General features: G+C 46.5%; 1 protein-coding gene across 1 annotated transcript; it reads right to left on the bottom strand.

Moving 5' to 3' along the window:
- Positions 1 to 3,723: 3,723 nt before the first annotated feature.
- T265_04637 (hypothetical protein) lies at positions 3,724 to 23,613 on the bottom strand (the record flags this gene model as incomplete). The annotated part of the gene is made up of 9 exons (XM_009169419.1): positions 3,724 to 4,447; positions 6,697 to 7,053; positions 11,597 to 11,683; positions 16,268 to 16,643; positions 16,734 to 16,901; positions 19,083 to 19,182; positions 21,716 to 21,872; positions 22,069 to 22,426; positions 23,277 to 23,613. The coding sequence occupies 9 exons, from the start codon at positions 23,510 to 23,512 to the stop codon at positions 4,229 to 4,231; spliced, it is 2,058 nt and encodes a 685-aa protein (XP_009167683.1).
- Positions 23,614 to 24,663: the final 1,050 nt, after the last annotated feature.

Genomic DNA, 24,663 nt, shown 5'->3' on the forward strand with positions numbered 1-24,663 from the left:
TTTGATCGAACATCACTCACCAGCAGTCACATGTATTCTGCCTAGACGAGATGTACTCCGAATCTGGAATGTCATCTGTTGTTATTCACGTGACGAAAGTGCGTACGACAAATGTGAGTCTGTCATATTTGGCATCCTCCTCATCTGCCCATTTCTGTCTGGTTCCTTGGGAAGCATATGACAAAAATTCAAGATATGCTCAGTAAAAGAATCGTTCAGCTGTAACACCCTTTCGTTGTCAAGCTGTCATGCCACCCGAAGGAAGCACGAGGGCTGGGATACTGCCAGGTTGCCCAAGCCTAGACAGGAGAAGTCGGGTTCGAACCACGGACCTTCCGGTCAGTAAATTCGCGCTCTAACCACTTGAGCCATCTCGCCCCAGAGATATGCTCATTACCACTGACCAGACCGATTATATGAATCACCATGGATTTTCACTGGGGACTAGTAAGGAGGTGTAGTTAGGCGGACAAAATTTCTGTTAGAAAAACTGGTTGACGTAATGAGATCGGTCCAGTTCAACGAAGAGCGAGCGCACGACTGGGATGGGAAAAAGCCAGCTGGCACAAGTTTGTCCGGGTCATAATGTAGCTACTCAGGATACTAGTTTATTTTCAGAATGAAGCTCTCATCCATGTTGAATGAACTCTCTGCGCACTCTAGATTATCCGATGACTGAGCTTGTCCTGAAAAAATTGCGCGCGCTTACTTCCAATATGACTTAGGTTAGTATTATCATTTCCGGTAATTTGATCAAACTAGTCAAGCCATTTTGTTTGCTTAGTGTTGTAGAAAATAAAATCCTACAGAGAAGCGGACAGGATACACCAAAAAAAGGATCTCCCAAGGTCGGCCCATCTTACGTGAGTAGTATGATACGCTGTTTTAGTTTGTACCAACGGGACTGTGCTGTTGTCCTTTAATTCTGATGAACATTCAAGTAGTCGAGGTACGTTGTTAATGATAGCTACGAGAGTGACGTACGGGTCAGAAAAGTGGAGCAGTTCAGTGAACTGATCAGTAGTCAACAACCTGAGAGGGGACAAAACCAAGTATCAACAGAACAGTAATAACAGGAAGCCAGAAGCTATGCTTTCTGTTTGTCCTGCAGGCATTTCATCTTCACTATGGCGGATTGCTTCACAGTTGGTTGAGTAACGTTCGGTGGCGAGCGCAGTCAACTTTGAGTGGCCAGACAAGATTCTACCTAAACCTGAAAGGACTAGAACCGATTAGTATGTACAGTTCGGCTTCTTCACTCACATAGCTGAGTAAACTTACAGACGGGATGTGCCAATTCGAGTGAAAACCAGAGAGTTTGCCAACAATATTGTCCTGCACCAGACGGCCAAGTCGATCTGCATATTTAGTACTGTTTATCAGTGTCATTGTCATCAAGACATGCAGAATTAACTCAAATAGATGAGCCCGTCGGCTGATTGTGGTTGAATAACCTACTAACGTAACGGCTGCATAGAGCGTTTTACTACAGACTTACATACTACTGCCGGGAAACAACAGTAGTACGTTGACCCTCTTGGCTGGGCAGCAGACAACACTGTTCTCCATGTTATATGAATTCAGAACATTGAACAGTTGGGTTATTTGACTGTACCCACCTTTTCGTCTAATTCGGATGTTTTTTACCCGCGTTATAATCATCTGAGCTGCAAGTTTCCCTCGGCGATGACCACCTAATCAGTATGGGAGCTGACGGAAAGCTGGCGATTTTCAGACTGAGGTGATCCGCACTTCTACTGGAATAGTTATGCAACGGAGCCAAGGCTTCGTTCTGTCCCCAGCCATTTTCGTATCCTGTTTCGAAACGAAGGGTATCATTTATACAAGGTGAGCTGTTAAAACGTGGATGCCTGCCGCCTAACAGTGAGAGTCGGTCAGCTGCAGATAAGGTTCCATGAATTGACTGGATGTTACGTACTTGTGTGGTAGATGAGAAATCCCGCGAGTTAAATGAAGTTGGTCCGAACGATTAAGGGCACAAGTTGACCTCTGAACAACACATCATTCATAATGCTGCCGGCCATGAACGGGTGAAAGTTGATAGGTGAGAGGGGATATTTCTACAGCTTTCTACCATGCCCCTAGGCCTCAGTCCGCTTAATTCTTAGCTTCCCATCTCGCTCTCGCTTCACGAGTAACCTTGACTACTGTTCATAATCTCAAACGTTTTGGATCGTTTCCAGTCAGCATGCGGAAGGAGCACATACCAGGGACGTGGCCACATCACCCGCCTGCTGGTCCCACCGAACCTCATAAACCGATTGAAGACAAGGGGCTGTCATCAATCGCCTGGTGACAAATCCAGAAGGCAGCCCATAACCTAGAGTGGGACGCCGTACACAAACCTTCTAAAGTCAACTCACGTTCGCCATCCTGGTGTCGAGGGTTGACAACGGCCGCCAAAGAGACTGAGATATTCAAAATTAGTACACCTTTGGTATCCTGAAGGGTAAACTTGTTAGATTTTAAGCTAGTTTTAGCTTGCATTGAAGTGCGATACGCATATCGTCAACTTCGACCCACTTTACGCAGCCCCGACTACTTCCTCAGCAAACGGGACGAATGAGGCAGTTATATCACTACATTTTACGGTTTCTGGAGTGCGTTCAAACTCCTAGTCGGTTTTGTGCACCATAGTGCAGTGATACTCCAGCGAGGAGTTCGTGGTCGAAACAAGAAACCACACTTGCCAATGGACGGACATGAGTCATGCCACTGTCTCACATAGATATCTCCCGGATTGCATTCTGTTGCCGAACGTCGACGTTGTACCAAGGATCCGAGGATGGTTGCAACGTGAAAAGAGAAGCAATCGCTATAGATCAATGGCAGAATGGGGGTACTTTGGTTTTGAACTGCAAATCAGATAACAGTCAGCCTGTTGGGTTACTCCTCGAATTACCACTAGCTCCCAATTAGTTGACTCATCTTTCTACGTCCCCTCCAGGTTTGTAAACTCAAATGTTGACTCATCAGTTTCCACATTCCGATGGACGGTGGACATTCAATGTGACCGCCGCCTCTAGTCACTATCTAGGCCGTTTTGACATTTCTCACGGCGAAATCACGTGAGTGCACAAAATAAGGAACCAAGGTCAACAATTCTCCAAAACGAGGTTGAAAGTAACGTAAGAAATGTAACACAGTGGGGGTCGATTAACAATATGTACAACCATTTGGCATCAACCATAAGTACCAAGTGGACAGTATTATCTGGCCCTCTCATTAAGTCTGAACGTGGAAACAAGCTGACTGGAAGCAAAGTAAGTTGACGCACTACTCATAGGGTTGCTGGTTGCCGTCGACAGCCCACGACCGGTTTCGCCCTTCTTGGGGCTCATCAGCAGTTCCCGAGTTTTCGTCAACCTACTGTTCTACTTGAAACCGAAATTAGCGAAATACACTCAATTGCAAACTAATTTAGTTTTGCGAGAGACTCACCTGGAACCCAGCTGAATTTCTCGTTTGTGATGTTTCCAGTTGACATTTTTATTGAGCTTGGGATAACCCCAATCGATGGGAAGCACAAAGTGAATATGGGCTTCCGAATCGCCAACGAACCAGCTCCGAAGCACCCAAGCAATGACTTACAAATCCCATCTCCTTATTCCTTTTCTAGTGGATTTGTTCCTATGCTATTCACGATGACCGGCTCCGCAGCTGACTAAGCTTTTGCCCAGTAAAGATGAAAGACAAAAACACCGCGATCCTACCGGTAGAATGAACCATAGATACGAATTCAGGAAGAGGATGGGACATACTGCGTTGTTTCTACGTTGCGTCTGAACGAGTAGAAAGAAATGAAGAAAAAAAACAGTACCACTCATTAAAGAGAGAGAAGGAGGCGGGTAACTGATGCGAGCAGTTTCATGATAAACAATAAGATGGAAAGGCTTGAGTATGAATACCAGTGAACCGTAGGCGCATGAAATGGAATGCGAAAACAAGTAACTCAGGTTGGTCACAGGTCTTATCCGGCATCACCTACAATTGAGTGGTATTCACAGGAAAAAAGAACACGTGGAGAATCATTAGGAGAGATTTGTTTGAATAATGACAAGGATGTGGCTGTACAGGAGGCGGGGGAAGATGGAAGAAACACATTAGGTGGGAAATCTGACGAAAAAATAATGGTCCTGATTGCTGGTATTCCAGTGCCGTGGTCACAAGCAATAAATTAATGATAATGACATGCGTGCACGCACTTTCAACGGGACTGAAGTAACTTAATTGAATGACCTGCATTCTCAATGAGCACAGTGGTGCCGTTAGCCCCATTCGATCGATCGTCGATATTCGCCTTGGTGAGAGTAAACGACCGACTCATTCGTTTGCCTTCATTTTGTGTAAGGGTTTGATATGCTCGCGGGAGTCTTGGTGTGGTCAAAACTCGGTAGGATTCAGCGAAGTCCTCCAAATTGTCCGTCTAAGGAGGAAACGATAGGGTGTGGATATGGGATGAAAACGAAAGATTTACGAAAAATCAACAGCGTATGAATTTTCGGAATGCAGTGTGGAAATGGGCGAGCTGGCCGACAAACCCCAAGCTCATTGTGCGAGATGGCTCAAGTGGTTAGAGCGCGAATTTACTGACCGAAAGGTCTGTGGTTCGAACCCGACCTTTGCCATTCGACTTCCCCTGTCTAGGCTTGGGCAACCTGGCAGTATCCCAGCCCTCGTGCAACCTTCGGGTGGCATGGCAGTTAGGCACCGGAAGGGTGTTACAGCTGAGCGTCTTTCTCATTGTGAGCAGCCTACCTCGCAAGGGTTAATCCTCTACAAGTATCACACTGTCCTGTAAAACGACAGATCGATTACAGGTGTTTTCAGAGAACGAACACCTTCCAGCAGAAGACTGGCCTCAAGAGCAGTGAGCTACAGAAGGCTCACCACAGTTACCACGTGAGCGAGGTCAATATCAAGTCCCCTAAAGGACAGTTTGAATTTAGCTTCATTTGTGAACGCCACTTGAAACCACGTCAGTTCTACATTCAGCTAAATACTCTCATTATTAGTCTCCCAGCTGTCTCAGTTCTCACGACTACTCTTCACCAAGTTCGCAGTCGTCTCTTGTTAGACTTCAGCCAGAAAAGTAGAATGATTGTGAACTTGAAAGAAAACTGCAGATCGAGTTGGTTGCCCTGACAGAGTGAACAACTTACCACTCACTATTCCCTAGAGTGTCACAACGGTTTGGCAACCAAGCTGGAGAGATTATTTAATGTCCGGTAGTCTTATTGCCCCTTTTACGATAACCCTTCAGGCCTAAATACAGGCCTGAAGGAACTGTAAAAGCCCTGCTTCTGAGTGGTCCACCAGCGGCCCGTATTGGCAAAAGATTCACACCCAAGCAAGGCCAAAAAAGCACTTTCTTGTTTATGTGAAAAATGCAAATCCAGTGTGACATCAACCCAAGCACACTAATTCAAGAATGTTTGAAAGAGCGGACTTCCGGGAGATGTGGTATTATGCGGACCAAAATCGACCTCCCATGTGAGTCTGAATCAGGTACTCACCGTTCCAAGGGTGTTTGCCAGAGAGGAAACGAAATAGACGCTTCTGGAGTAGATTAAAGTGAGTAGAACGACGTAGAATGGATGCAGGGATTTGAATCTATGGATGATAAACTTGAAGCACAAACGAAGTGTTTGGAATGATAACACACTGTATGCATTCGCGCAAACACCTGTGACTGAGCAAGATCCGATTACGGAAGAGGTCTGTCTGTTTCGGGGGCGCAGTTGTGGCCCCCCCTCCCCCGAAAAATGAAAACTTACAAAAATCTTAAAAAACCCTTCAGCTGTAGCACCCTATTCGGTAGTTAGCTGCCACACCACCAAAAGGAAGCACGAGGGCTGAGATATTGTCAGATTGCCCAGACCTAGACAGGAGAGGTCGAGGTGCATAGATCGGGTTCGAACCATGAGCCTTTTGGTCACTAAATTCGCGTTCTAACCAATGAACTATCTTACAACCCTGATCCCAGTAGCGAAAGCATTAAACACTGTATCTCAGACCGAAGATGACCCCGTTGATTGTCGACTTTTGAGCCTCAACAGCAAAATTTAACTCTGCTCCTTGATAATCGGCTCCCGGCCATGCCTCCTATCAGATTTGACCCCTAACATTTATCAGACGATGATCATCGTCCGCCTAGTCTGCGACTTAATGCTAATGAGGTCTTGCCCGATAAGTGAAGCCGCTTTATAAGGAAAAATCAATAAGACTGTGCGGATCGTTGGTTCATTGATTAGAGCGCGAATTTACTGACCAGAAGGTCTGTGGTTCGAACCCAACCCCGGCATCTCGACTGTTTCGATTAGGCTCGGGCAGCCTAGTAGTACCTGAGCCCTCCTACTTCCTTCGGATGGCATGACAGCTAGACATCGAAAGGGTATCACAGCTCAACGATGAACGAGTGGCAATAAGCTGAACGTGTGGTTCACGGACGATGAAAGTGAACGATGACCTGGGTGAAAAGAATCCATTAGAATTCATTTTCGTCCAGATTAACTAGTAAGCTTGTCGTAAGGATGTCAAGCAAGCTACGTGACTAGAAGCTGGAACGAGCACAAGTGTGCACCCTGTCCTTACGTGCACAGTGGTGTAGTGTAGATGAAAAACTCGGTGCAGGAGTGAAAAACCATTGAGATCGAAGCAATATACGGGACCTACCCGAAGGCTTCCATGCCCATTCGAGAGGCTTCGTCGTCTTTCCGACCGTGAGAACCATGGATCGTCATCTATCTCGGCTCTGGGGGCCAGCGCGACGACGTACGTACCGGATGAGCTCATAGACACCGGAGTTCGACCAACTGACGGAGAACGTATGTTCAGGACCCGTTCAACGGTGGAAACGGGGTGCACTGTCGACAGGGAAGTCAATTCGGTCAGCATGGTAGCAAAACTAGGCCTCTCTTCCGGATCAATATTCCACGTTTGACGCATCAGACGATAGATCTCCGGAGGACAGCCTTCTGGGGCTTTCATGCGATAGCCAGCTTTCAGTTGGGGGAGAACTTGCGATGCAAGCTAGGTGGGAAAATGGTACAACAAAGAGAAACAAGTTTATTGTCGTGTGAAAAAGGTACACAGGTTTATGGTCGTCCGCCTGTAATACCTGGACATTACTGAATAAGCTCACTCTGTGTAACTGATGCTAGACATAAAACAGCAGTAAAAAACGACTTGGTTGAGACGCGGAAACGAGACGCTCCGAATAGTGACAATTGTGTTGCTCAAACACGTGTACAACGATTCTATACAATTCCACAGGAATAACTGTCATTCATCCAGTAGAGTGTGTATTCAATCATTGTGTGACAACTTTGTATGAGAATGGGATACAGAAATCTACGATCTAAGATGTGTGTGTGAGAGAAATTGAATTGTGGTGTTCACATACACACCACAGATTGGCACTGCAAGGCACGCAGGTTCCGTGACATTCCGTGAACACAAGAGGCTGACACTTTCGACAGCACAAAGACGGAGGAAAGAAAGCTCATCCGAACAACTCAACCGCTTCGAATCGATAAAGATTTGCATAATCGATCATTCACCATGTGTGCCCCCACAAACACTATTCCGAAGAGGCACTTGACACGAGCACGGGAAGCCATTGCGTTTTCCATTCGAATACGACTGGAGAGGGAGGTGACCGGAACAAAAACCAAACCACCGCAAGCAATGTCTTATAGCAATCCACCGAACAGTTTGTCTACGAGGAGCGGAAAGTTCAAATTGTTGGCAACAGAATATCCTTGTGAGCAACTAGACGACCAAACCAGTCGGACTGCGCTGTGTTTGTGGACTACGAAACCAGAGCCTCCGCAGTTTGAGTTCAAATTCGAATTCACGACTGCTCATGTCTGGGCCTGAATAGGTGGACAGCCTGACAACCCTCATGCCTACTGAGGATGTTGTGCGGAGGTTGGGTGTAGAATCGACCCACCGGATAAGCAAGTCGAAGTGAATTCGTAACTGTACAGGACTTGAAACGAGGAACAGAAGGCAATACTAGTGTAACGGTGATACTACTGATGAGAGTGGCATGCGAGTAGTATGGTTTCTCGTAAATCCGCTTTGCGTCTCTTGAAAAGTGAGATCTATTACGGAATTTATGGAGTGGCATTTGATTGCACTTGAGCAACAGTCAATGAACATTCAGGAAATTTCAGGAAGACGCGTTTAAAGGGAAGATGGATATACCTTATAAACAAGATGCATATGAGAGTTTTGCTTCCCTGTCCAATAGTCTGTAACTAATCAGTTGGTATTTTCTAATGAATAACTCCGCAGCGAAGACCTTCTTCCTTTAACTGGGAAGACCGAAACAACGGATGAGTCTAACTGAATTCAGTAGATACCTCTATGAGAACCAATTAGAACAGTGCACGGAGTATCACAGCGTAGCACAGGTTTCAAACGACCGAATGGGAAGGTTCCATAGATTAAATGAGTAGCCAATCAGAAAGCCCCGCAAAGCTCCGCATCGCAAATCACAAAGAATTGCAAACAATTCAAACAAAACGAAGAACGAAGGCTGATGAAAACGAGGCTATCCAACGAACCAATCAAAGGCAATCAAAGTCATACCATCTTATCAGGCACACAGTACGTAACGAGAGAATCGGACCCCTGGCGGTCAGTCCTGTTCTAGACGGAAGCAAGTAAAGAGTAAACGCGTGCACAACACAAAAGCAACACACTCGAATGGAGACGATAACCTACTTTTACGATGTACGGTTAGGACAAATCCCAGGAGATTCGAACTAATCCAAATACAAATACTAATACAAAAGGCAAGAGAAACCTACATCTGTCCGAAAATGTGACAAGTGGTCTCGAGATTACTTCGTGGATATACCAAATCCTCAGATACTAAGGATACGTTAGTCAGAGTAATTCCACTTCGAACAAGATACGTATGTTATGACTAGGCCCAGTGACGGCTAATTTGAACAAAAGGACGGTGTGTGCTACGCTGTACACACAGAAAAAATGTGCACGAAAAAAATACACAGGTGGCCTGCCGATGCGAGGGCCATTCACCAACCAAACAAGGATTTTTTCGCACCAACAAACTACGCCACGTGTGTTTGAGGACTTTGACAACACAAAGTCCACGTCACTGACACTATGGCACCTATCCAGTTCGCGAGTGAGTTCGTTCTGCCGTCAGAGTTTGGTGTTTACAGCGTCAGCTGCAAGGCCGATCCGCAGTTGCTGATATCCATCTGACTGGCCAGAACAGTCGCTAAGGCAACCAGCGATAGAAAACAGCTGGTGCCACTGTACCACACGTCGATAGTCTGTTAGTGTGTCTAATCCTGTGCTTTGTCATTTGACACGGGAGTCGGTTTGGCTTGAACCGCGTTTCGGGCTCCAACAATGAATCACAGGACGGCAGGTCATCGAAATCGCTTGAAATAAACATTCACCTTGGGTGTGCATTTCATATGTGGAGACCATTCAGCCTGTTTTACACTGTGTACAGTCCTCGAGATGGCTCAGTGTTTGGAGCGCGACAAGGAGGTCCGTGGTTCGAACCCAACCTCTGCATCTCGACTGCTCCCACCTAAATTTCGGCAACCTGGCGCTACCCTTGGGTGGCATGGCAGCTAGGCACCGAAATGGTGTTACAGCTGAACGATTATTATTGTTGTTTATAGCAGCGTAAATTCACAATGCTATAACAGAATTGGTTAAGAACTGTCGGCTCTGGTCGAACTTTTACTGTTTACAAGGACAAAGGAACTCAGACTGCACGACAGTCATTACTCAACTGACAGCCGAATGGTACAACATGCACATGTAGATCAATAATAGGAAACAGTACGAGGATGATCGAAACACATAAGCGCTCCTAACGGTCGGGCATAAAATGGGCATGAGAGTAAGTTGCGGCAATTTGCATCCCCCTCCCCCGGAACATAACGCGTCTGCACAGCGCTCGACATACAATCAGGATTCTATACATCATCATCATCATCATTGTCAGCTGTAATAACCGCGTACTCGTCGTACAGTGGTTGTAGCTGCCGCAGTTTCGTTCACCGATGATTTGGGGAGGGGGTAGATAGCTGCGTATTGCAGGCGGGAGTTGGTAAATTAGTGCACAAATCCAGCACTGTCAGTGGGCTGTTAAGTGGGGGGTTGGAAAAGGAGTTATGTATTGAAGGCAATGGCTTGGATGCACGAGCGCCATTGAGGGCGCGACTGGGCCATGTCTGACAATGTCTCTAGCCATTGATGTGGCCCGTCTCGAGGTCCCCATCCAGGAAGACGGCAGTGATCAGCGCAGCTGAATTTGCTGGTAATGGCTTCCATACTTTGTTGCCAAGTCATTGTTTGACCGCCTCTGGCTCTCTTCCACCCTTCACGTGGTTGTGCGAAAAGAGCCCTTCGAGGAAGCCGGTCGACCGGCATGCGCAGCACGTGGCCAAGCCAGCGCAGGATTCTATACTATGTTAATGTAAGACATTGTGGATTATCCCGACGGGGCTTGACGACCATGTATAAATTCAGAGCACTGTTCTATCCCTATTTGGTTGAGTCAAGGAGAGGCATCTTAATTCACGGTCCCCGTAAGTTTATGCTCCACACCAATGTACACCAATGCACTTCGGAGCGAAACATCAGACCAATTTTGTCTTCACATCACCGGCTACATTTTTAGCCCGTTAAAACTGAACGATACAGTTTAGTCGACAGCAAAAACTGCCCCAAACAACGTCAACACTCCGAAAAAAGCTGTCTTAGACTGATCCATCCAGAGGTCGCTGTGAAGCACTTCTTATAGAAACTAACGTCTGTTCCTCTCTAACTCATTTTGGCGGGCTAACGCAAGCTTGAATTGTTATTAGCATCGTCCATGAGGTCCCCACGTTTGGTTGTTTCGCTGCCTATCTGATTCCATTCACTTCACAGGCGAAGGTAGGCCGTAAGCATGAGGTGAATGAATAGAGCACATTGCCAAACTGAACTCAAGTGAGACGTGTGGTGGGTGGTGACATGAAAGGCTGTCGCGAAGTGTTGAGAATGCGAGCAGTTTGTGCCAAATCACCTGCGCTGGTGTTGTATGCTGAGTCCTCCGAGGAAGGCTCTATCCAGAAAGAACAATGAAGCAGAAAGTAGTACCAGAGGAAAGTCACTCTTCCCGTTCTCCCAAAAATTAAACTGGTCATGGATGGAATACCATACTGAGTGATTATGAAACTGGCGATTCATTGGGGCTCACAAACGTAAGATAAACCAAAGGGAAAAAGCCGTGTGAAAAAACCGTAACAACTAGTAAGAGTGATCGATCCATTTCAGCCACCGGATTTGTATCCCACACATTGTCAGCAATAACGAGAACTGAATTAGTCAAAATTCGCTCTAAATAGATCACTCAATCAAGCTAATGCTAGGGTTCATTGGATTTGATCGTTGAACTTGAGAAATTCCCAAACGTCAGTTAAGCAAAGTGCAGTGAAGCACGGGGTGCACTGCCAACAGCAGAGGTGACCATGAACTGCCTCACAGACTGCAAATTGGCGGGCAAGAGAGAACTACACTGTAACCGACTCACCATTCGAGGATAAGGAATACGACCGTAAGAGTAGATTTCCCACAACAGAATGCCAAAGCTCCACACGTCTGATTTGATTGTGAATTGCTGAATGAGAAGGGATGGAGATTAATCAATAAGGAGATAAAATAGCAGACACATTAACGTGTAATGGGCGCCTGGGATTAAAAGAATAAACGGGCAACCTGACTATGAGGCTCTATCAAGAGTGACATGAATACCTGGGATTAGGAGAACTTCAGAAAAAGTGCTGTTCCGTAATTGTCCTCGCCTTGGGGGTCGAGACAAAACACTCCCACAAGTTGGGCGGTCGGGTACTTTCACTACCTGCTGCTCCAGTTCGCCTCATGAGAGCAGTAGTATCGGATTCGACTTCCATGTGTGTACACCGGGTGAGTGGTTTGATCAACCCTCCATCCGTGAATGTTTTTACGTATGAAGTGGGCGTTTGGGACATCGAGTTCGATCACGGGTGATAGTCATAAAAAAATTCACCCTAAACCACATTCAGCTCAAATCAATGACATATAAAGTGCTCTCAAACTCCCCTGCGACAGCACACCCTCTCTACAGGGAACACCTCCCGGGGATTCCAGAATTCTTCCTCGACACGAGTGTTTCTTCGTATTGCAGCCTGTATTCAGGTGTTTTGAACAACTTTTGTGGGGGTGGGAAGGAACTTTCCATTTTCTGGGTTACAGTGAGTGCACCAGTTGATAAGTACCCTTGCCTATCCAAGATTTGTACATGCGATGAGGCTGGATAGTGGTCGCCAGCTCCATTCATGTAGGTTAATTCCATTAAGTGAAATTTGAGGAGCAAAACCATGGTACTCATTAGGAACTCAGCAAACATTGAGTTGTCGTGTGTTGCTTCATCCAAGTCTATAGCTTCCCTGCCTTCGAATGATATTTTAAAAATGAGGGGTAAAGATGCACAACCCGACTCAGTTTATCAGCCGTGAATCATTTACCAATGGCACGCAGGCTCCAGATGATACGGTTGGATTCACCGAAAGTTTGGTAAACAAGGTAGACATGTGTGATGAGATGGAAAATTAGTTGTAGTTAGAAACTGGGGAGCTACGCGTTGAAGGAGACAGCTTTGGTTCTGAAGCGCCACCGACTAGGTCAAGTCTGCCAGTGTCAGTAACTATCAGGAGGGTCACATTACTGAAAGCAACCACCGAATGCTCGAAATCTACCGACACTCTCAGCTCCGCTAGATGTTGACCAGGCAGACAACGCCCCCTCAATATGCAGCGCTTCACAGCCTTGTATCAAACCCAGACAGCGCGAGTCAGCGTTGGTCAAGGTCAACAACGCCCCCGCAATATGCAGCACGTCGCAGCCTCGTACCAAAGCCAGACCGTGTGCGTCAGCATTGGAACATGTTCAGACAGTGTCCTTCCAATAAATAGCTTGAGAACGTACTTTCGCACTCGCACGCACTCACGCTCTCGCATTCGTTTGTTCGGAATATAGCTGTTGAGTTTTCGTAATGCACTACTCACAAGTTTGCCGAAAATTCGACGTCAGTAACCTTATGAGTAGTGCATTACGAATTTACATATGTCGCAATATCACGAATATCGTAGCGATTGAAACATGAGGCGGCCAAGTGCAGCACATTCAGTGGCCTGGCGACATCCTAAACGAGAGATTCAGCTGGGTTCCAGGTGAGTNCTGGAGCGGGCAGCAGCAGATACCTCAGATTGGCGAATCAGCAGGTATAACAGTAACCATTGATGAATTCGGTATCTCCATCCAAGGAAGCGGTAGACGTCATCCCGACTGAGTATGCTGGTTAGTGCTTCCATACTTTGTTGCATAAACCGTCCATCCCTCGGTTGTTTCCGCTCAGCAAATGGCTGGGGGAAAAGCGCTCTGTGAGATAGACAGTCCTCTGGCATGTGGAGTACATGAATTAACCAGGACTATCTGTGAAGTGTGATTGGTTCATTCATCCCGAGGGGGTTGCTTTTTCCGAAAACCATCTGATGTACCTCAGCCTGCACAATTCCCGTTGAACCCAACTAATCCTTGGGAGATAACGACGGTCAAACACAGAGTTTTCGTACATAGTGGACTGCGCGTATGCAGGAGATGGACCAAGTGGTCAGAGCGCGAATTTACTGACCGGAAAATCCGTGGTTCGAACCCGACCCCTCCCACTCGACTTTCCCTATCTAGGCTTGGGAAACCTGGTAGTATCCCAGCCCTCGTGCCTCCTTCGTGTGGCACGGCAGCTAGGCACCGAAAGGGTGCTACAGTTGGACGATTATTATTATTATCTACCAAGTCCAGTCATGTCCAGCCAAGCAGAGTTCTCTAATATGGAGAGTTTCCCAGACAAGAGAGTACCATATTGCCAAATCCCACATTCTTGTTCAGTTCAACAAAAAGACAGTAATTGTATAGCGGAACTGAACAATTAAACAGGATATAACTATGCGCGGTACTGTTAAAAAGCCAACCGAGTTGTTATGTGGAAGTAGTTTCTTTTGCAACAGATTACTGTCACATTCTAGTCACATCTCGGGAACATCGTCTTTAATTCAGTAGGTAAACAAAGCAACACATACTGTGTGAGTGTGGTGATACGAAACGTGCGATAACCCCTTGTTGAAACCTGGCAGACCACGCATCGCACCAAAACTCAGCGAGAAACGCCAATCTGTAGATCAGAGGGGAAAAACGAGTAACCTAAGCGACAACTGCAGGCGATGGCTGGGTCGGGCCGAAAAAAATCGTACAATTCTCCGAAGTTCCTTCAAGGAACATGTATCCAAGCATGTTCCTCACCTCAACCGCGGGAGCACAGCGAATTCAGTAGCAAATAAGTGGGTGCGGGAATTCGCGGAATCTCATGACACTGTTCTGTTGTTACTCAATAAAAACGAGTGGTTGACGCAAAAGCCCAAGTTCTGGTCAGTATTTCTGTGAGCTCATCCATCAAACACTGAGAGGCACTGAGAGGTTTGCATGACACAAGGGGTTTAAACGATCTGAATTTTGTATTCAGTTGATGCGACTGAGATATGTTGATGGTTTTACGTCATCACCTCTCACTAAAAACAGCATGCAAGCTGGACATGACTTTGTTTAATGACGACGAAGTGGTTGGGATGGAATGATTTGCTCGCTGGACAGGATAGCGTGACGTGCCGGTTGCAGATCTAGAAGGCGATCGGATGAAGGATCGATAATCTGTTATAGCCTGATTTGTCCCACCTCCGACGGGAATTCATTCATTTTCAAGCTTCGCATACAATTTATGGTCTGAACCTCTGTAAATCCCTTCCATCGTGTCCAAGGTTGGCGAGAGGAGGTTCCCGTTGATCGAAATGTAATCCTTCAATTGTTGTCATGAGCTACGTCCTCTGAAAACCCGGTTTTCTGAGCATATACCCATGGTAAACAACTTGGAACCTCGTGACGTTTGGTCGCACTGAGTAGGCACCCGTAAAGAGCAACAAAATGGAGCCGAAAGCGCACTACTTGTTGCAAGCTAACAAAAGCTGCTCGTCTTTGATCCGGTCACCGAGAATGACTCACGCCTGGACTGATCCAGCTAATAGGGAGTTATGGACATCCTGATCAAAACAACAGCAGTCATTGGATCGATAATCCCACAGTTGGACCAAGTGTCTTACAGTTAATCTTCATCTAACTAGCCAAGGGAGAGACTGGCATGCAAGAAGTAGGGTTGGTGAAAACCCGAGGATGATGATGAGCCAAAGGAAGGATGAAACCTGGACTGTTTACGGGTTTTCATCAACCTTATGAGTGTTGCCATCACAGGATTAACAGTTTATTTATTGATTTAAAAAATGCCTATCCCCATGTCTGAAACGATTACCTTATTAGGATCCATGTTCCACATCCGATAGGCACTCGTACAATATAAAAAAAATCTTGGTCACATTTCACGGGCTTGTTACGAGTCATTTTTGACAACTTGAATTGCTCCGTGTTGTATACACGTGGTTGCAATTAATTCTTATCAGTTGTTGAAGCTTTCCACAGGCTTCTGCATCGCTTTTGTCTTTAGACTTTGACAAAACGCAATTTACACTTTTTATAAAGGAAACTACTCACAAGGTTGCTGAAAACTCTTCGACAGCCCACGACCGGTTCCGCCCTTCTTGGGGCTCATCAAGTAGGCGCAGTCCCCGAGTTTCCGTCAACCTTATGATCTACTTGAACCCAAATTGCACTGTTTTCGAGAAATACACTCATTTGCAAATCAATTTGGTTTTCACGAGAGACTCAACTGAATCTCTCGTTTATGATATTCTACAACTGAATGTGCTGTACACAGGCCGCCTCATGATTCAGTTGGCACGATATTCGAGATATCGCAGTATATTTTCATAAAGGAAACTACTCACAAGGTTACTGACTGCACCTACCTGAGGAGCCCCAAGAAGGGCTAAACCGATCGTGGGCTGTCGAAGAGTTTTCAAGAACCTTGTGATTAGCTCCCTTTATGAAGGTGAAATTTCTTATGGATAAGGAAATAGAAGCACCAAGTCAAACTCGGTACATAAACGATGGAAGATGTCGTCCTCATCTTGACAGACTGTCAAACAACGGTCGCACAAAGATCATCAGCTACCTTCGGGCAGAAGAAAAAGATGAACAACGATCGCCGTGAAAGTTAACTCACCCGCTTCCGCACGGCTTCTGGAGCGGACCATTTGATTGGGATTGCGGCATTGTCGTGCAACGACAAACTGTGCATCGTGTCCAAGCTTTCCAACTCGGACGAATAGGCGCAGTGTCGCTCAGAGAACGGGGTGACATGATCCAACGGATCTCGACCGTAAGTCGACGCAGGAGAAGTAACCATTGGGGATGTAGCCCCGGTTGCATAGTGACCGTTTGGATACGGGGTCGCGTGAGTTAGGTCTCGAGCCATGCCGAAATCGGCTACTTTGGCGACGATTCGTGGAGGTCGTCCAGACAGAAGGATGTTCCGAGCAGCAATATCCCGATGAATTATACCACGTTCTTCCAAGTAGGACAAACCACGGCATGCGTCACTGGTGGATAGACAGTGACGTTATTTGATGGTTTGAAACCAGTACGCATAAGGATAAAAAACCGAGCGAGAATCAAACGGAAAAACTCACATGCTGAACTGTAATTTGTCCTTTTCGGTGACCTCATCTCGAGTACGAGAGTGAAGGTAGGTAAGTAGATTACCCTGGGCGTGGTATTCAGTAACGAGATAGATTGCATTATCTTCCGGTTCGTACACGAGACCAACAAAAGAGACCAAATTCGGATGTCGGAGGTTGCTGCATTGATAAGAAAGAGGCGAAAATTGTGGATCGAGCAACGTCACTCATAAAGCCCTTGCGTGTGTGTGTGATAAAGCCAGAGGCATCAATTAATGAGTACGCCATGAAAACAAGTAAAACTATGCACCTATTCACACGAGCGGCATTCACAAGCAACGAGATTGTGCGCTGATTGACACATGATTGGAACGGGAGAAAAGCAGTATGTGCAACGAATGTGTGATCCGAGTTTGGTCACATGGTCACAGTTTACTGCCCACCATCAACACCCACCAGCCCACACACCCACAGGAGAAGACCAGTTTTCTCTCCAAGTAAACACAACAAATAGTTAGCGAGATGTTTTGCTACACAAATTCAGCACACCGCATTCGTTCTAGTTCTGTTGGATGGGCTAGCGTCTGCCTCCACATCACGCTAAGCAGGTAAGGCAGGCCATACCTGTTACATTTCTGCAACAGGTGATTCAACGCTCCAAGGGAACTCGGATTCCTTTGTGACTATCAGCGACCAATATTGTATCAGGTATTAGAGAACATCTAGTCTTGAGCGTCCGCAATTCCAATTCATTTCCCCTCAAAGGTCCTGGTGTCATTAGGAAATCAAGGAACAAAGCAGGCCCTGACGATCACATGAGACTTTCCCTCGCGGGCATGACTGTGTCGCTCAAATTATCCATTCTAACTGTTGATGTCGTGATAACAGCCCATCCTGATGGACGAAACCGCTGATGGTAAGCTTTACACTGAAGAACTGAAACGAAGAGCCAATTTAAGAGCGGAATTGTCAACAAGTCCATCGCTGGTCTCGAGTTGTAGCCAGGGCAACTTGATCGTTCAGGATATCCTGCATACCCATTGTTGTGAGGTGCCAGTGTTTTGTCCCTTTTATGGAATGTCGTGTGGACCGTGACCGGCTATGATTGTATCGATTTAATTTGAAGTATCTGGTTTGTACTCAGTTTGCACAATCTATGGTCAACAGCATTTTGAAGAGTAAGGTGGAGACTTCACCGCTATTTATCTTACTGCGAATGATTCTATCATGGAGTGCAAAACAAAACGGACCCAGTGACGCACACACAATGTCTTGGTCGCAGTGAGCCTTTCTGCTGCTCGTGAGCATCGTATGGGAAAGAAAAGGGACGAACCCATGAACTTCTCAAATCAATCGAACAGTTCACAAAGTCCCCTAGGATGGTTTTCAAGGGTACAGGCCACAACAACACTGATAGTGAGGGGTGTTCACCAACCATGACTAGGTGCGGCTGACAGCAGTCTCTGAGGTTGAACTCTATAACTTGAAAGCAAGAAAGTCACCCAACACTTCGCTTAATCATGGATTTCAACGCCTTCGACTGTCCCTGGGAAGACCACAGTAACTAGATGAAAACTTGGATGAGTGCAAGCTTGCAGTGCAATTCTCACACGGAGATGATATCTAGCACTGGATGACAGCGGAAAAAACGCCGATGGGCTAAAGCAGATACACAAGCACACAAATCAGAGGAAACGATCAGCTGTCAACTGGCTATTCCTACAAAAGAAGGGAGGGAACAGGAGTCAGTAGTCAGTTCGAGGATGAAAACGGGTTGCCGAATTGGGGAGCGATATCAGTAGATTTCAGTCCAGGAAACTGGAGAACAGGATAGAAGGTTGCGGTGTGGTTGACTACAACGAATCCAGTCCCTCCTCAATTTATAACGACATCGGATCTTGATGTATCTCGAAAATCATGCTCTAGCCAACAACAAACAAAAAGCACTCAGCTTCGTCTGTCACGGATCGTGATATACTTTTCGACAAGGCGAGGGTTCCAGCGTGGTGAGTTCTCACGCAGCCAATTTTTCTTAACTAGTGTGGCCAAGACGCATATCGGTCTTGCCCTACGAAATAAAGAATGAAGCGAAAAAGACACTTGTGCTATAGAGATTCAAGTACTGGCATCCGGATTATGTAGGCTAGCGGTTACAAACAGTACGGTAGATGACCTTTGGGAATACAACGTCTGGTACGGGGGACCGGTTGCCTTAAACTGTGCTGAAAGCAGAGGACACACGCCTTCTGGTAAGTGCAGCCTAGACATGATTTATACAGCAGTGCTCTATAAAGATCAACCTCAGAAAACAAACAAAAAACAACAAGGCTTTAGCAGAAAATCCGGACACAAAACGCTTACGTCATCAATGCCGCTTCGTAGGTGACGGCCAGTTTGCACGCGGTCTTTTTACAAATCTTCACCGCGACATCCGTATGCTTATACGTTGCACGTAGGACCTCTGTTGCACAAAAGCAAAGCGGAAAAGGTGTTAGTGTGAGCAGGTTAACGCCGAATCATAAAAAACAACTGAAGACGGTATCGTGTCGTTATCCGGCATCTTCACTACTCCATCTGGCAGTGCATTGATTGCCTTCGGGTACTGTGGCCTGATTACACTAAACGACTCGCAGTGGCACGCTTAGTCCGCAAGGAAACCAGCATCAAAAGATTAGAAAAACACTACAATCAGTAGCCGTGTTGTAGTCCGGACAAATGGGCAGTGCATATGCTTCCAATAGTACACCTACAGTCAGGGAAACTGCGGGCAACCGAAAAAGACTCCACAAGTTCTAAAAATTAAGAAGGCACGTTAAAGTGGTGATAACGAATTAAACGGACGCTCAAAATACGTATAGTGTGGTTACATTAATCTAAGTCAGAGTGGAACTGGAGGTGTTCTGAGTTGCTTTTTGAGAGACTCACCTGGAACCCAGCTGGATCTCTCGTTTGTGATGTTTCCGGGCAACTGAATGTGCTGCACCAGGCCGCCTCATGTTTCAGTCGCTACGATGTTCGAGATATCACGATACATGTATATTCGTAATAAGGTTGTCGACGAATTTTCAGCAACCTTATGAGTAGTACATTACGAAGCCCGTTGTAGTTTACATGCCCCAAAAAGTACGATTTAATTCTGGTTTATCGTTCATTCTTCTAGAAGGACGATTTTCTGGATGGCTCCGGGTTTTAGCAATCGACATTCGGTCTGGCTGAGCACACTTCGTGGAAGTCACACCAAACACGATGGTGTTCTGGCACGTAGAACAGAAAGATGAAGTTTGCCGTAAAGGTGCGCTTTTGGGCGGAGGGGGGTCGGTGGTGCTCACTCGCAGGTTTCAGCAAATGCCTTTGTTTCGTCTAAACTGACTGGTGAGAGATTTGGTCAAATGTCTCCTATTCTCACACAAACTGCAAAACTTGTGCTCCAAGCATAGGACAGCTTACGAAGAACCTCTAAAAAAACGCATCACTATTCGATAAGAAATATAAATGGAAAACTTTCTCAACTCACAAAAATAATCGTTCAGCCGTAGCACCCTTTCAGTGGCTAGCTGCCATTCCACCCAAAGGAAGCACGAGGGCTGGGATACTGCCAGGTTGCCCAAGCCTAGACAGGTGAAGTCGAGAGGCAGTGGTCGAGTTCGAACCACGGACCTTCCGGTCAGTAAATTCGCGCTCTAACCAATTGAGCCATCTCGCCCCTTCTCAACTCATCAGCCATGTGCCATGGGTACACTGGTCCCAGTTGCTACAGTTTTGATTACCGGGAATTGGGAGGGCTTTGGAAATACAGTTAAGCATTGGAGGTGGTGGCATGTTCAGTCGCTTCGGGAGCTTGGTAGCTACGCATTGAAGGCGATAGCTTTGGTCAACAACCGCCATCGCAATCGGAACATGTCTGCCAGCGTGAAGTGAGTCCCGGGGTCCTCATCCATGGAGGGAAGCGAAACGTAAATAGTACACACAGGGCTGTTGCCGTCACGTTCCAAAGCACGCATAAAAGTTACGGACAGGGAAAAAAAACTTCCACCGCCGTGGAGAACCTCGCCAATGACGAACGGGTGATGAGATTAGAATTGCTACACCACAATCCATACTTTCTCTCATTCGCACGAAAACGTTATCATGAAAACAAACTTTCATGAGCTATCTAACACCGATTATTAGTTGGTCCGATTTGGTGGTATGAGTACGCTTTGAGCATGGCTTGTGAAAGGTGGTGGATATCAGTACACACCCTGAATTCATTGTGATCAACTAGCACGAATATCATTGACATTATATAGCTTCAAAATCACCCTCTCGGGGCGAGATGGCTCAAGTGGTTAGAGCGCGAATTTACTGACCGAAAGGTCCGTGGTTCGAACCCGACATCTGCCTCTCGACTTCACCTGTCTAGGCTTGAGCAACCTGGCAGTATCCCAGCCCTCGTGATTCCTTCGGGTGGCATGGCAGCTAGACACCGGGTGTTACAGCTGAACGACTTTCTCCTCTGTTCACCCGCCGGCATGCACAAGGAAAGACGGTGTCCAGACGATTTTAGCCGGACGACGTCTTAGCTCATACACGAAGGCTACCGAAACAGTGAAGAATAGTGTTGTGTTTCTAGTGAGTCAATTACGTGATCATCCTTCGGCGATACTCCAATTTTCACCACGTTCACATCACCCCACAGGACTTAAAACGAGGAATATGACGAGATTCGCTAGGCGCTTTCTAGCATGAAATCTAGCCAACTCTAGATGACGATGGAAGAAGTCAAATAGAACCAAGATCCTTAGACAAGGCAGAGTGCGAGGGTTCAGATCGTGCTGGAAACGCCGCGCTCATTTTTCGTGCAATAAGATTCACAACTGCTGCTGCCGTATACGATACGAAAAAATATTGTACAACCGAAAGCTTTTAAACTAGAATGCAGTTGATCGGTCCTGAGGGTATTCTATGCCGGACAGAGGAGAGCGCCATCACATGAACAGCACAGAATCACTTACCACCAAATTCACCACGTCCAATTTGATCGCCGAGGACCAACTCCTTTCTAGAGATGAGCCAACCACTTTCACGTAGACGTTTCAAACGCTCACGAAGCAGATCAGGGACTGGGTACTTCAATGGGGCGACCAAACCACTGTCCGGAATGGCATAATACTAGTTGGAGAAGAGAGAATCCGGAGGATGAGGACACTGGTAGATAATAATGAGAAACTCCTTTGGAATAAAACATAGGACGGCGATAAGCATCAGGCGTATCCCAGACAGAAAGGAGAATAGAAAGGTCTGACCTTGGGCTTAGTAACACAAAAATACGACCGACATACGATTTACGTAAGAGATGTATTCTTACCTCAATCAAATCCTGAAGATTGGTGAACCAATCATATTCGTCTAAACTGTAATGTGTGGTCACCTCGTTAATGTCACGGGCACGGCTCGTGGCGGGCGCCATGTCGTTTACATGTTTGCAAATGATGTGATAGTGTTGTACGTTGGTTAGGGGTAGGTCGTCCATATTGATCGATACCTGGTAGTTGCTGCCGCCGTTCATTGCGTTCAGGTGAGCATCCAACGACTGGGGTGGCCCAACAACACACAGGGTGAGGTCACCAGTGAAAAGATCGGAGTTGCGAATCATAAAGCTGCCAGGTGGGTGACCTGCGAGGATCTTTTCCGATTCGGCACGAGAGATGCGACCATGGAACCATCTAGATGGGCAGAATGTGATGTGTGATGAAATGGATCAAGGGCTTGTGTCGAATAGCAGCGGCTTGATTCTCACACTTATGAGGTCACATCAAAACCGAAATGATTGGTCTAGGATGTAAGCAAGAGTGTTAGTAACGTAAACCGTTGGATGATGACTGCAGAAGGAATCATATTGTGGTGAGCGAACCCGAATAATTGAGGTTTTCCGACCAGTTGGATAACAGCAACGGAAACTGCGAGGAACATCTTTAAGGTACACTTAAAGTCTTTAATATCGACAGACTATCAAAGTGAAATGAACAGACAAGTTCCAGGAGCCCCTGGGGAGGGCGGTTCGAAACGAAGTCGCCTTTAGCTAGATTCATGTTCTTGTTTACTAGAACAGTCGTAGTTTACAGCTGCTTTATCCTCCTGGCACCCCCAAAAAGAGTCGAAGTGAGAACAGTATTCCTAAGAAGCATTGATGTGATAGACGCCATAGCCTGATGAGTCTCATTGAGCTCAAGTCACTAATAACTATCCATGTAGGACGGTAGGACCGATGAGTTATCGGTCGGACTAGTTACACGTGTTCACCGCAGACTAATGACTATCCATGAGGGTTTTGGAACTATGGGGGTCGTTCTGACGCAGCTAAGGCAAGCCTACAGTATTGACAGGCAAGGAAAACTTACTGGTGGCCATAGGATGAAAACTCGCAAAACAAATTTCTCCTGAGAAACACCAGAGAGGTGTAAAACTAATCGAGGCAATCCAGAAAACACATGAACCAAAGTGACGTAAGTGGGAGCAAAAGCGAAGAGATTCGTACAGAACAGAAAAGTGAACACGTACTAACGCTGAACTTACTGGTAGCAGGTTAGATCAACGGAAGAGGTGCCTGACAATTTGACATAATTGAGTGGGATGAGACCAGTTTCGCCGTTCGCATTTTTGGCATGCGCCCAGTTAGGGTCCTTGGCTATGTTCAGAATCCGTAGCTGTTCATTGCGGTTGAATGAGAGGTCTTCGTGTTTATCCTTCTTAAAACTATAGCTTGCACTCACAATGTCACCCGGCTTGTATCCAACTCCAAGATGGGACATGTGAGGTGCGCATGTAATGGTTAAAAGCAATCAGGAGAGGTTGAAAAGTTGGCAGATAGGTTGAGTGTGGATGGTCGTTATGCCACGCGCTGAAACCAGAGGGGAAACATATCCGTGAATTACTGTCTCAGATACAATTAGGAGAAAATTTGGCGAAGCGAACGGAACTAGTCTGCTCTGTGATAAGTCTACTTACTGGACACCATGGAAGGGACAATATGTTGGGCAGCTTTTCCATACCGCATGGGGGCTAGATGGCTCAGTGGTTAGAGCGCGAATTTACTGACGGGAAGGTCCGTGGTTCGAACCCGACCTCTGCCTCTCGACTTCACCTGTCTAGGCTTGGGCAACTTGGCAGTATCCCAGCCCTCGTGCTCCCTTATGGTGGCATGGCAGCTAGGCACCGAAAGGGTGTTACAGTTGAACAACTTTTTTACCATATCGCATACTTAAAATTTCTCAGAAGCCATGAAAGCAACTAAGTGGAGATTGCAGCAGGCGTCACGACAACATCCGCAAAGCCAGTGACGGTAGAGAACAGTTCAAAACCATGCGAGGCTTTCAAGCTAGTTCAGCGACCCAGAGGATGCTCGTGGTGCTTTAGATAAAGTATTGTACAAGTTGCATTAAAACCTGAAGCCAAGTATGACTAAGAGATGTCACGCGATCTTTTGTAGATTGTACTGTTATGTATGTACGAAATCGGGGGTTCGGTTACACCTGATGGGAGACACATTAATCTACCGCCGTGGTGGAAGAACAGTGCACTGCATGGGGTTTTGTTACAAACTTGTAACCTGATCTAGGAGCAGGAAGCAAACAAATCAAATTGTGCGCAGAATTTCTGGCCCAAGAGGCGGCTGGGCCATCGGAGTGTACGGCTTTTAGGGCCGAACTTTTCCAGCCCGTCCTACCTCGAAAGAAGGCAGCATCGCTGTGAATATGTACATGCTGGTCACCTGGGAGGAACATCTGACCATCTTTACACTTCTTCCACAGAGGACAGTACGAATTTCCCCGCAGACCACCTCGTAGCACGACTACTCGTAGTAAGTGGCATCGCTGCTTTTGGTGTGACTGTTCCCCCTTTGGCCTTCCTGGCATAGTTGCACCTTGTGGGACGAAATTCCAGCCAGTATAGCCCGCGGGGT

This window comes from Opisthorchis viverrini (assembly GCF_000715545.1).
Source record: "Opisthorchis viverrini unplaced genomic scaffold opera_v5_78, whole genome shotgun sequence".
Classification (NCBI taxonomy): domain Eukaryota; kingdom Metazoa; phylum Platyhelminthes; class Trematoda; order Opisthorchiida; family Opisthorchiidae; genus Opisthorchis; species Opisthorchis viverrini.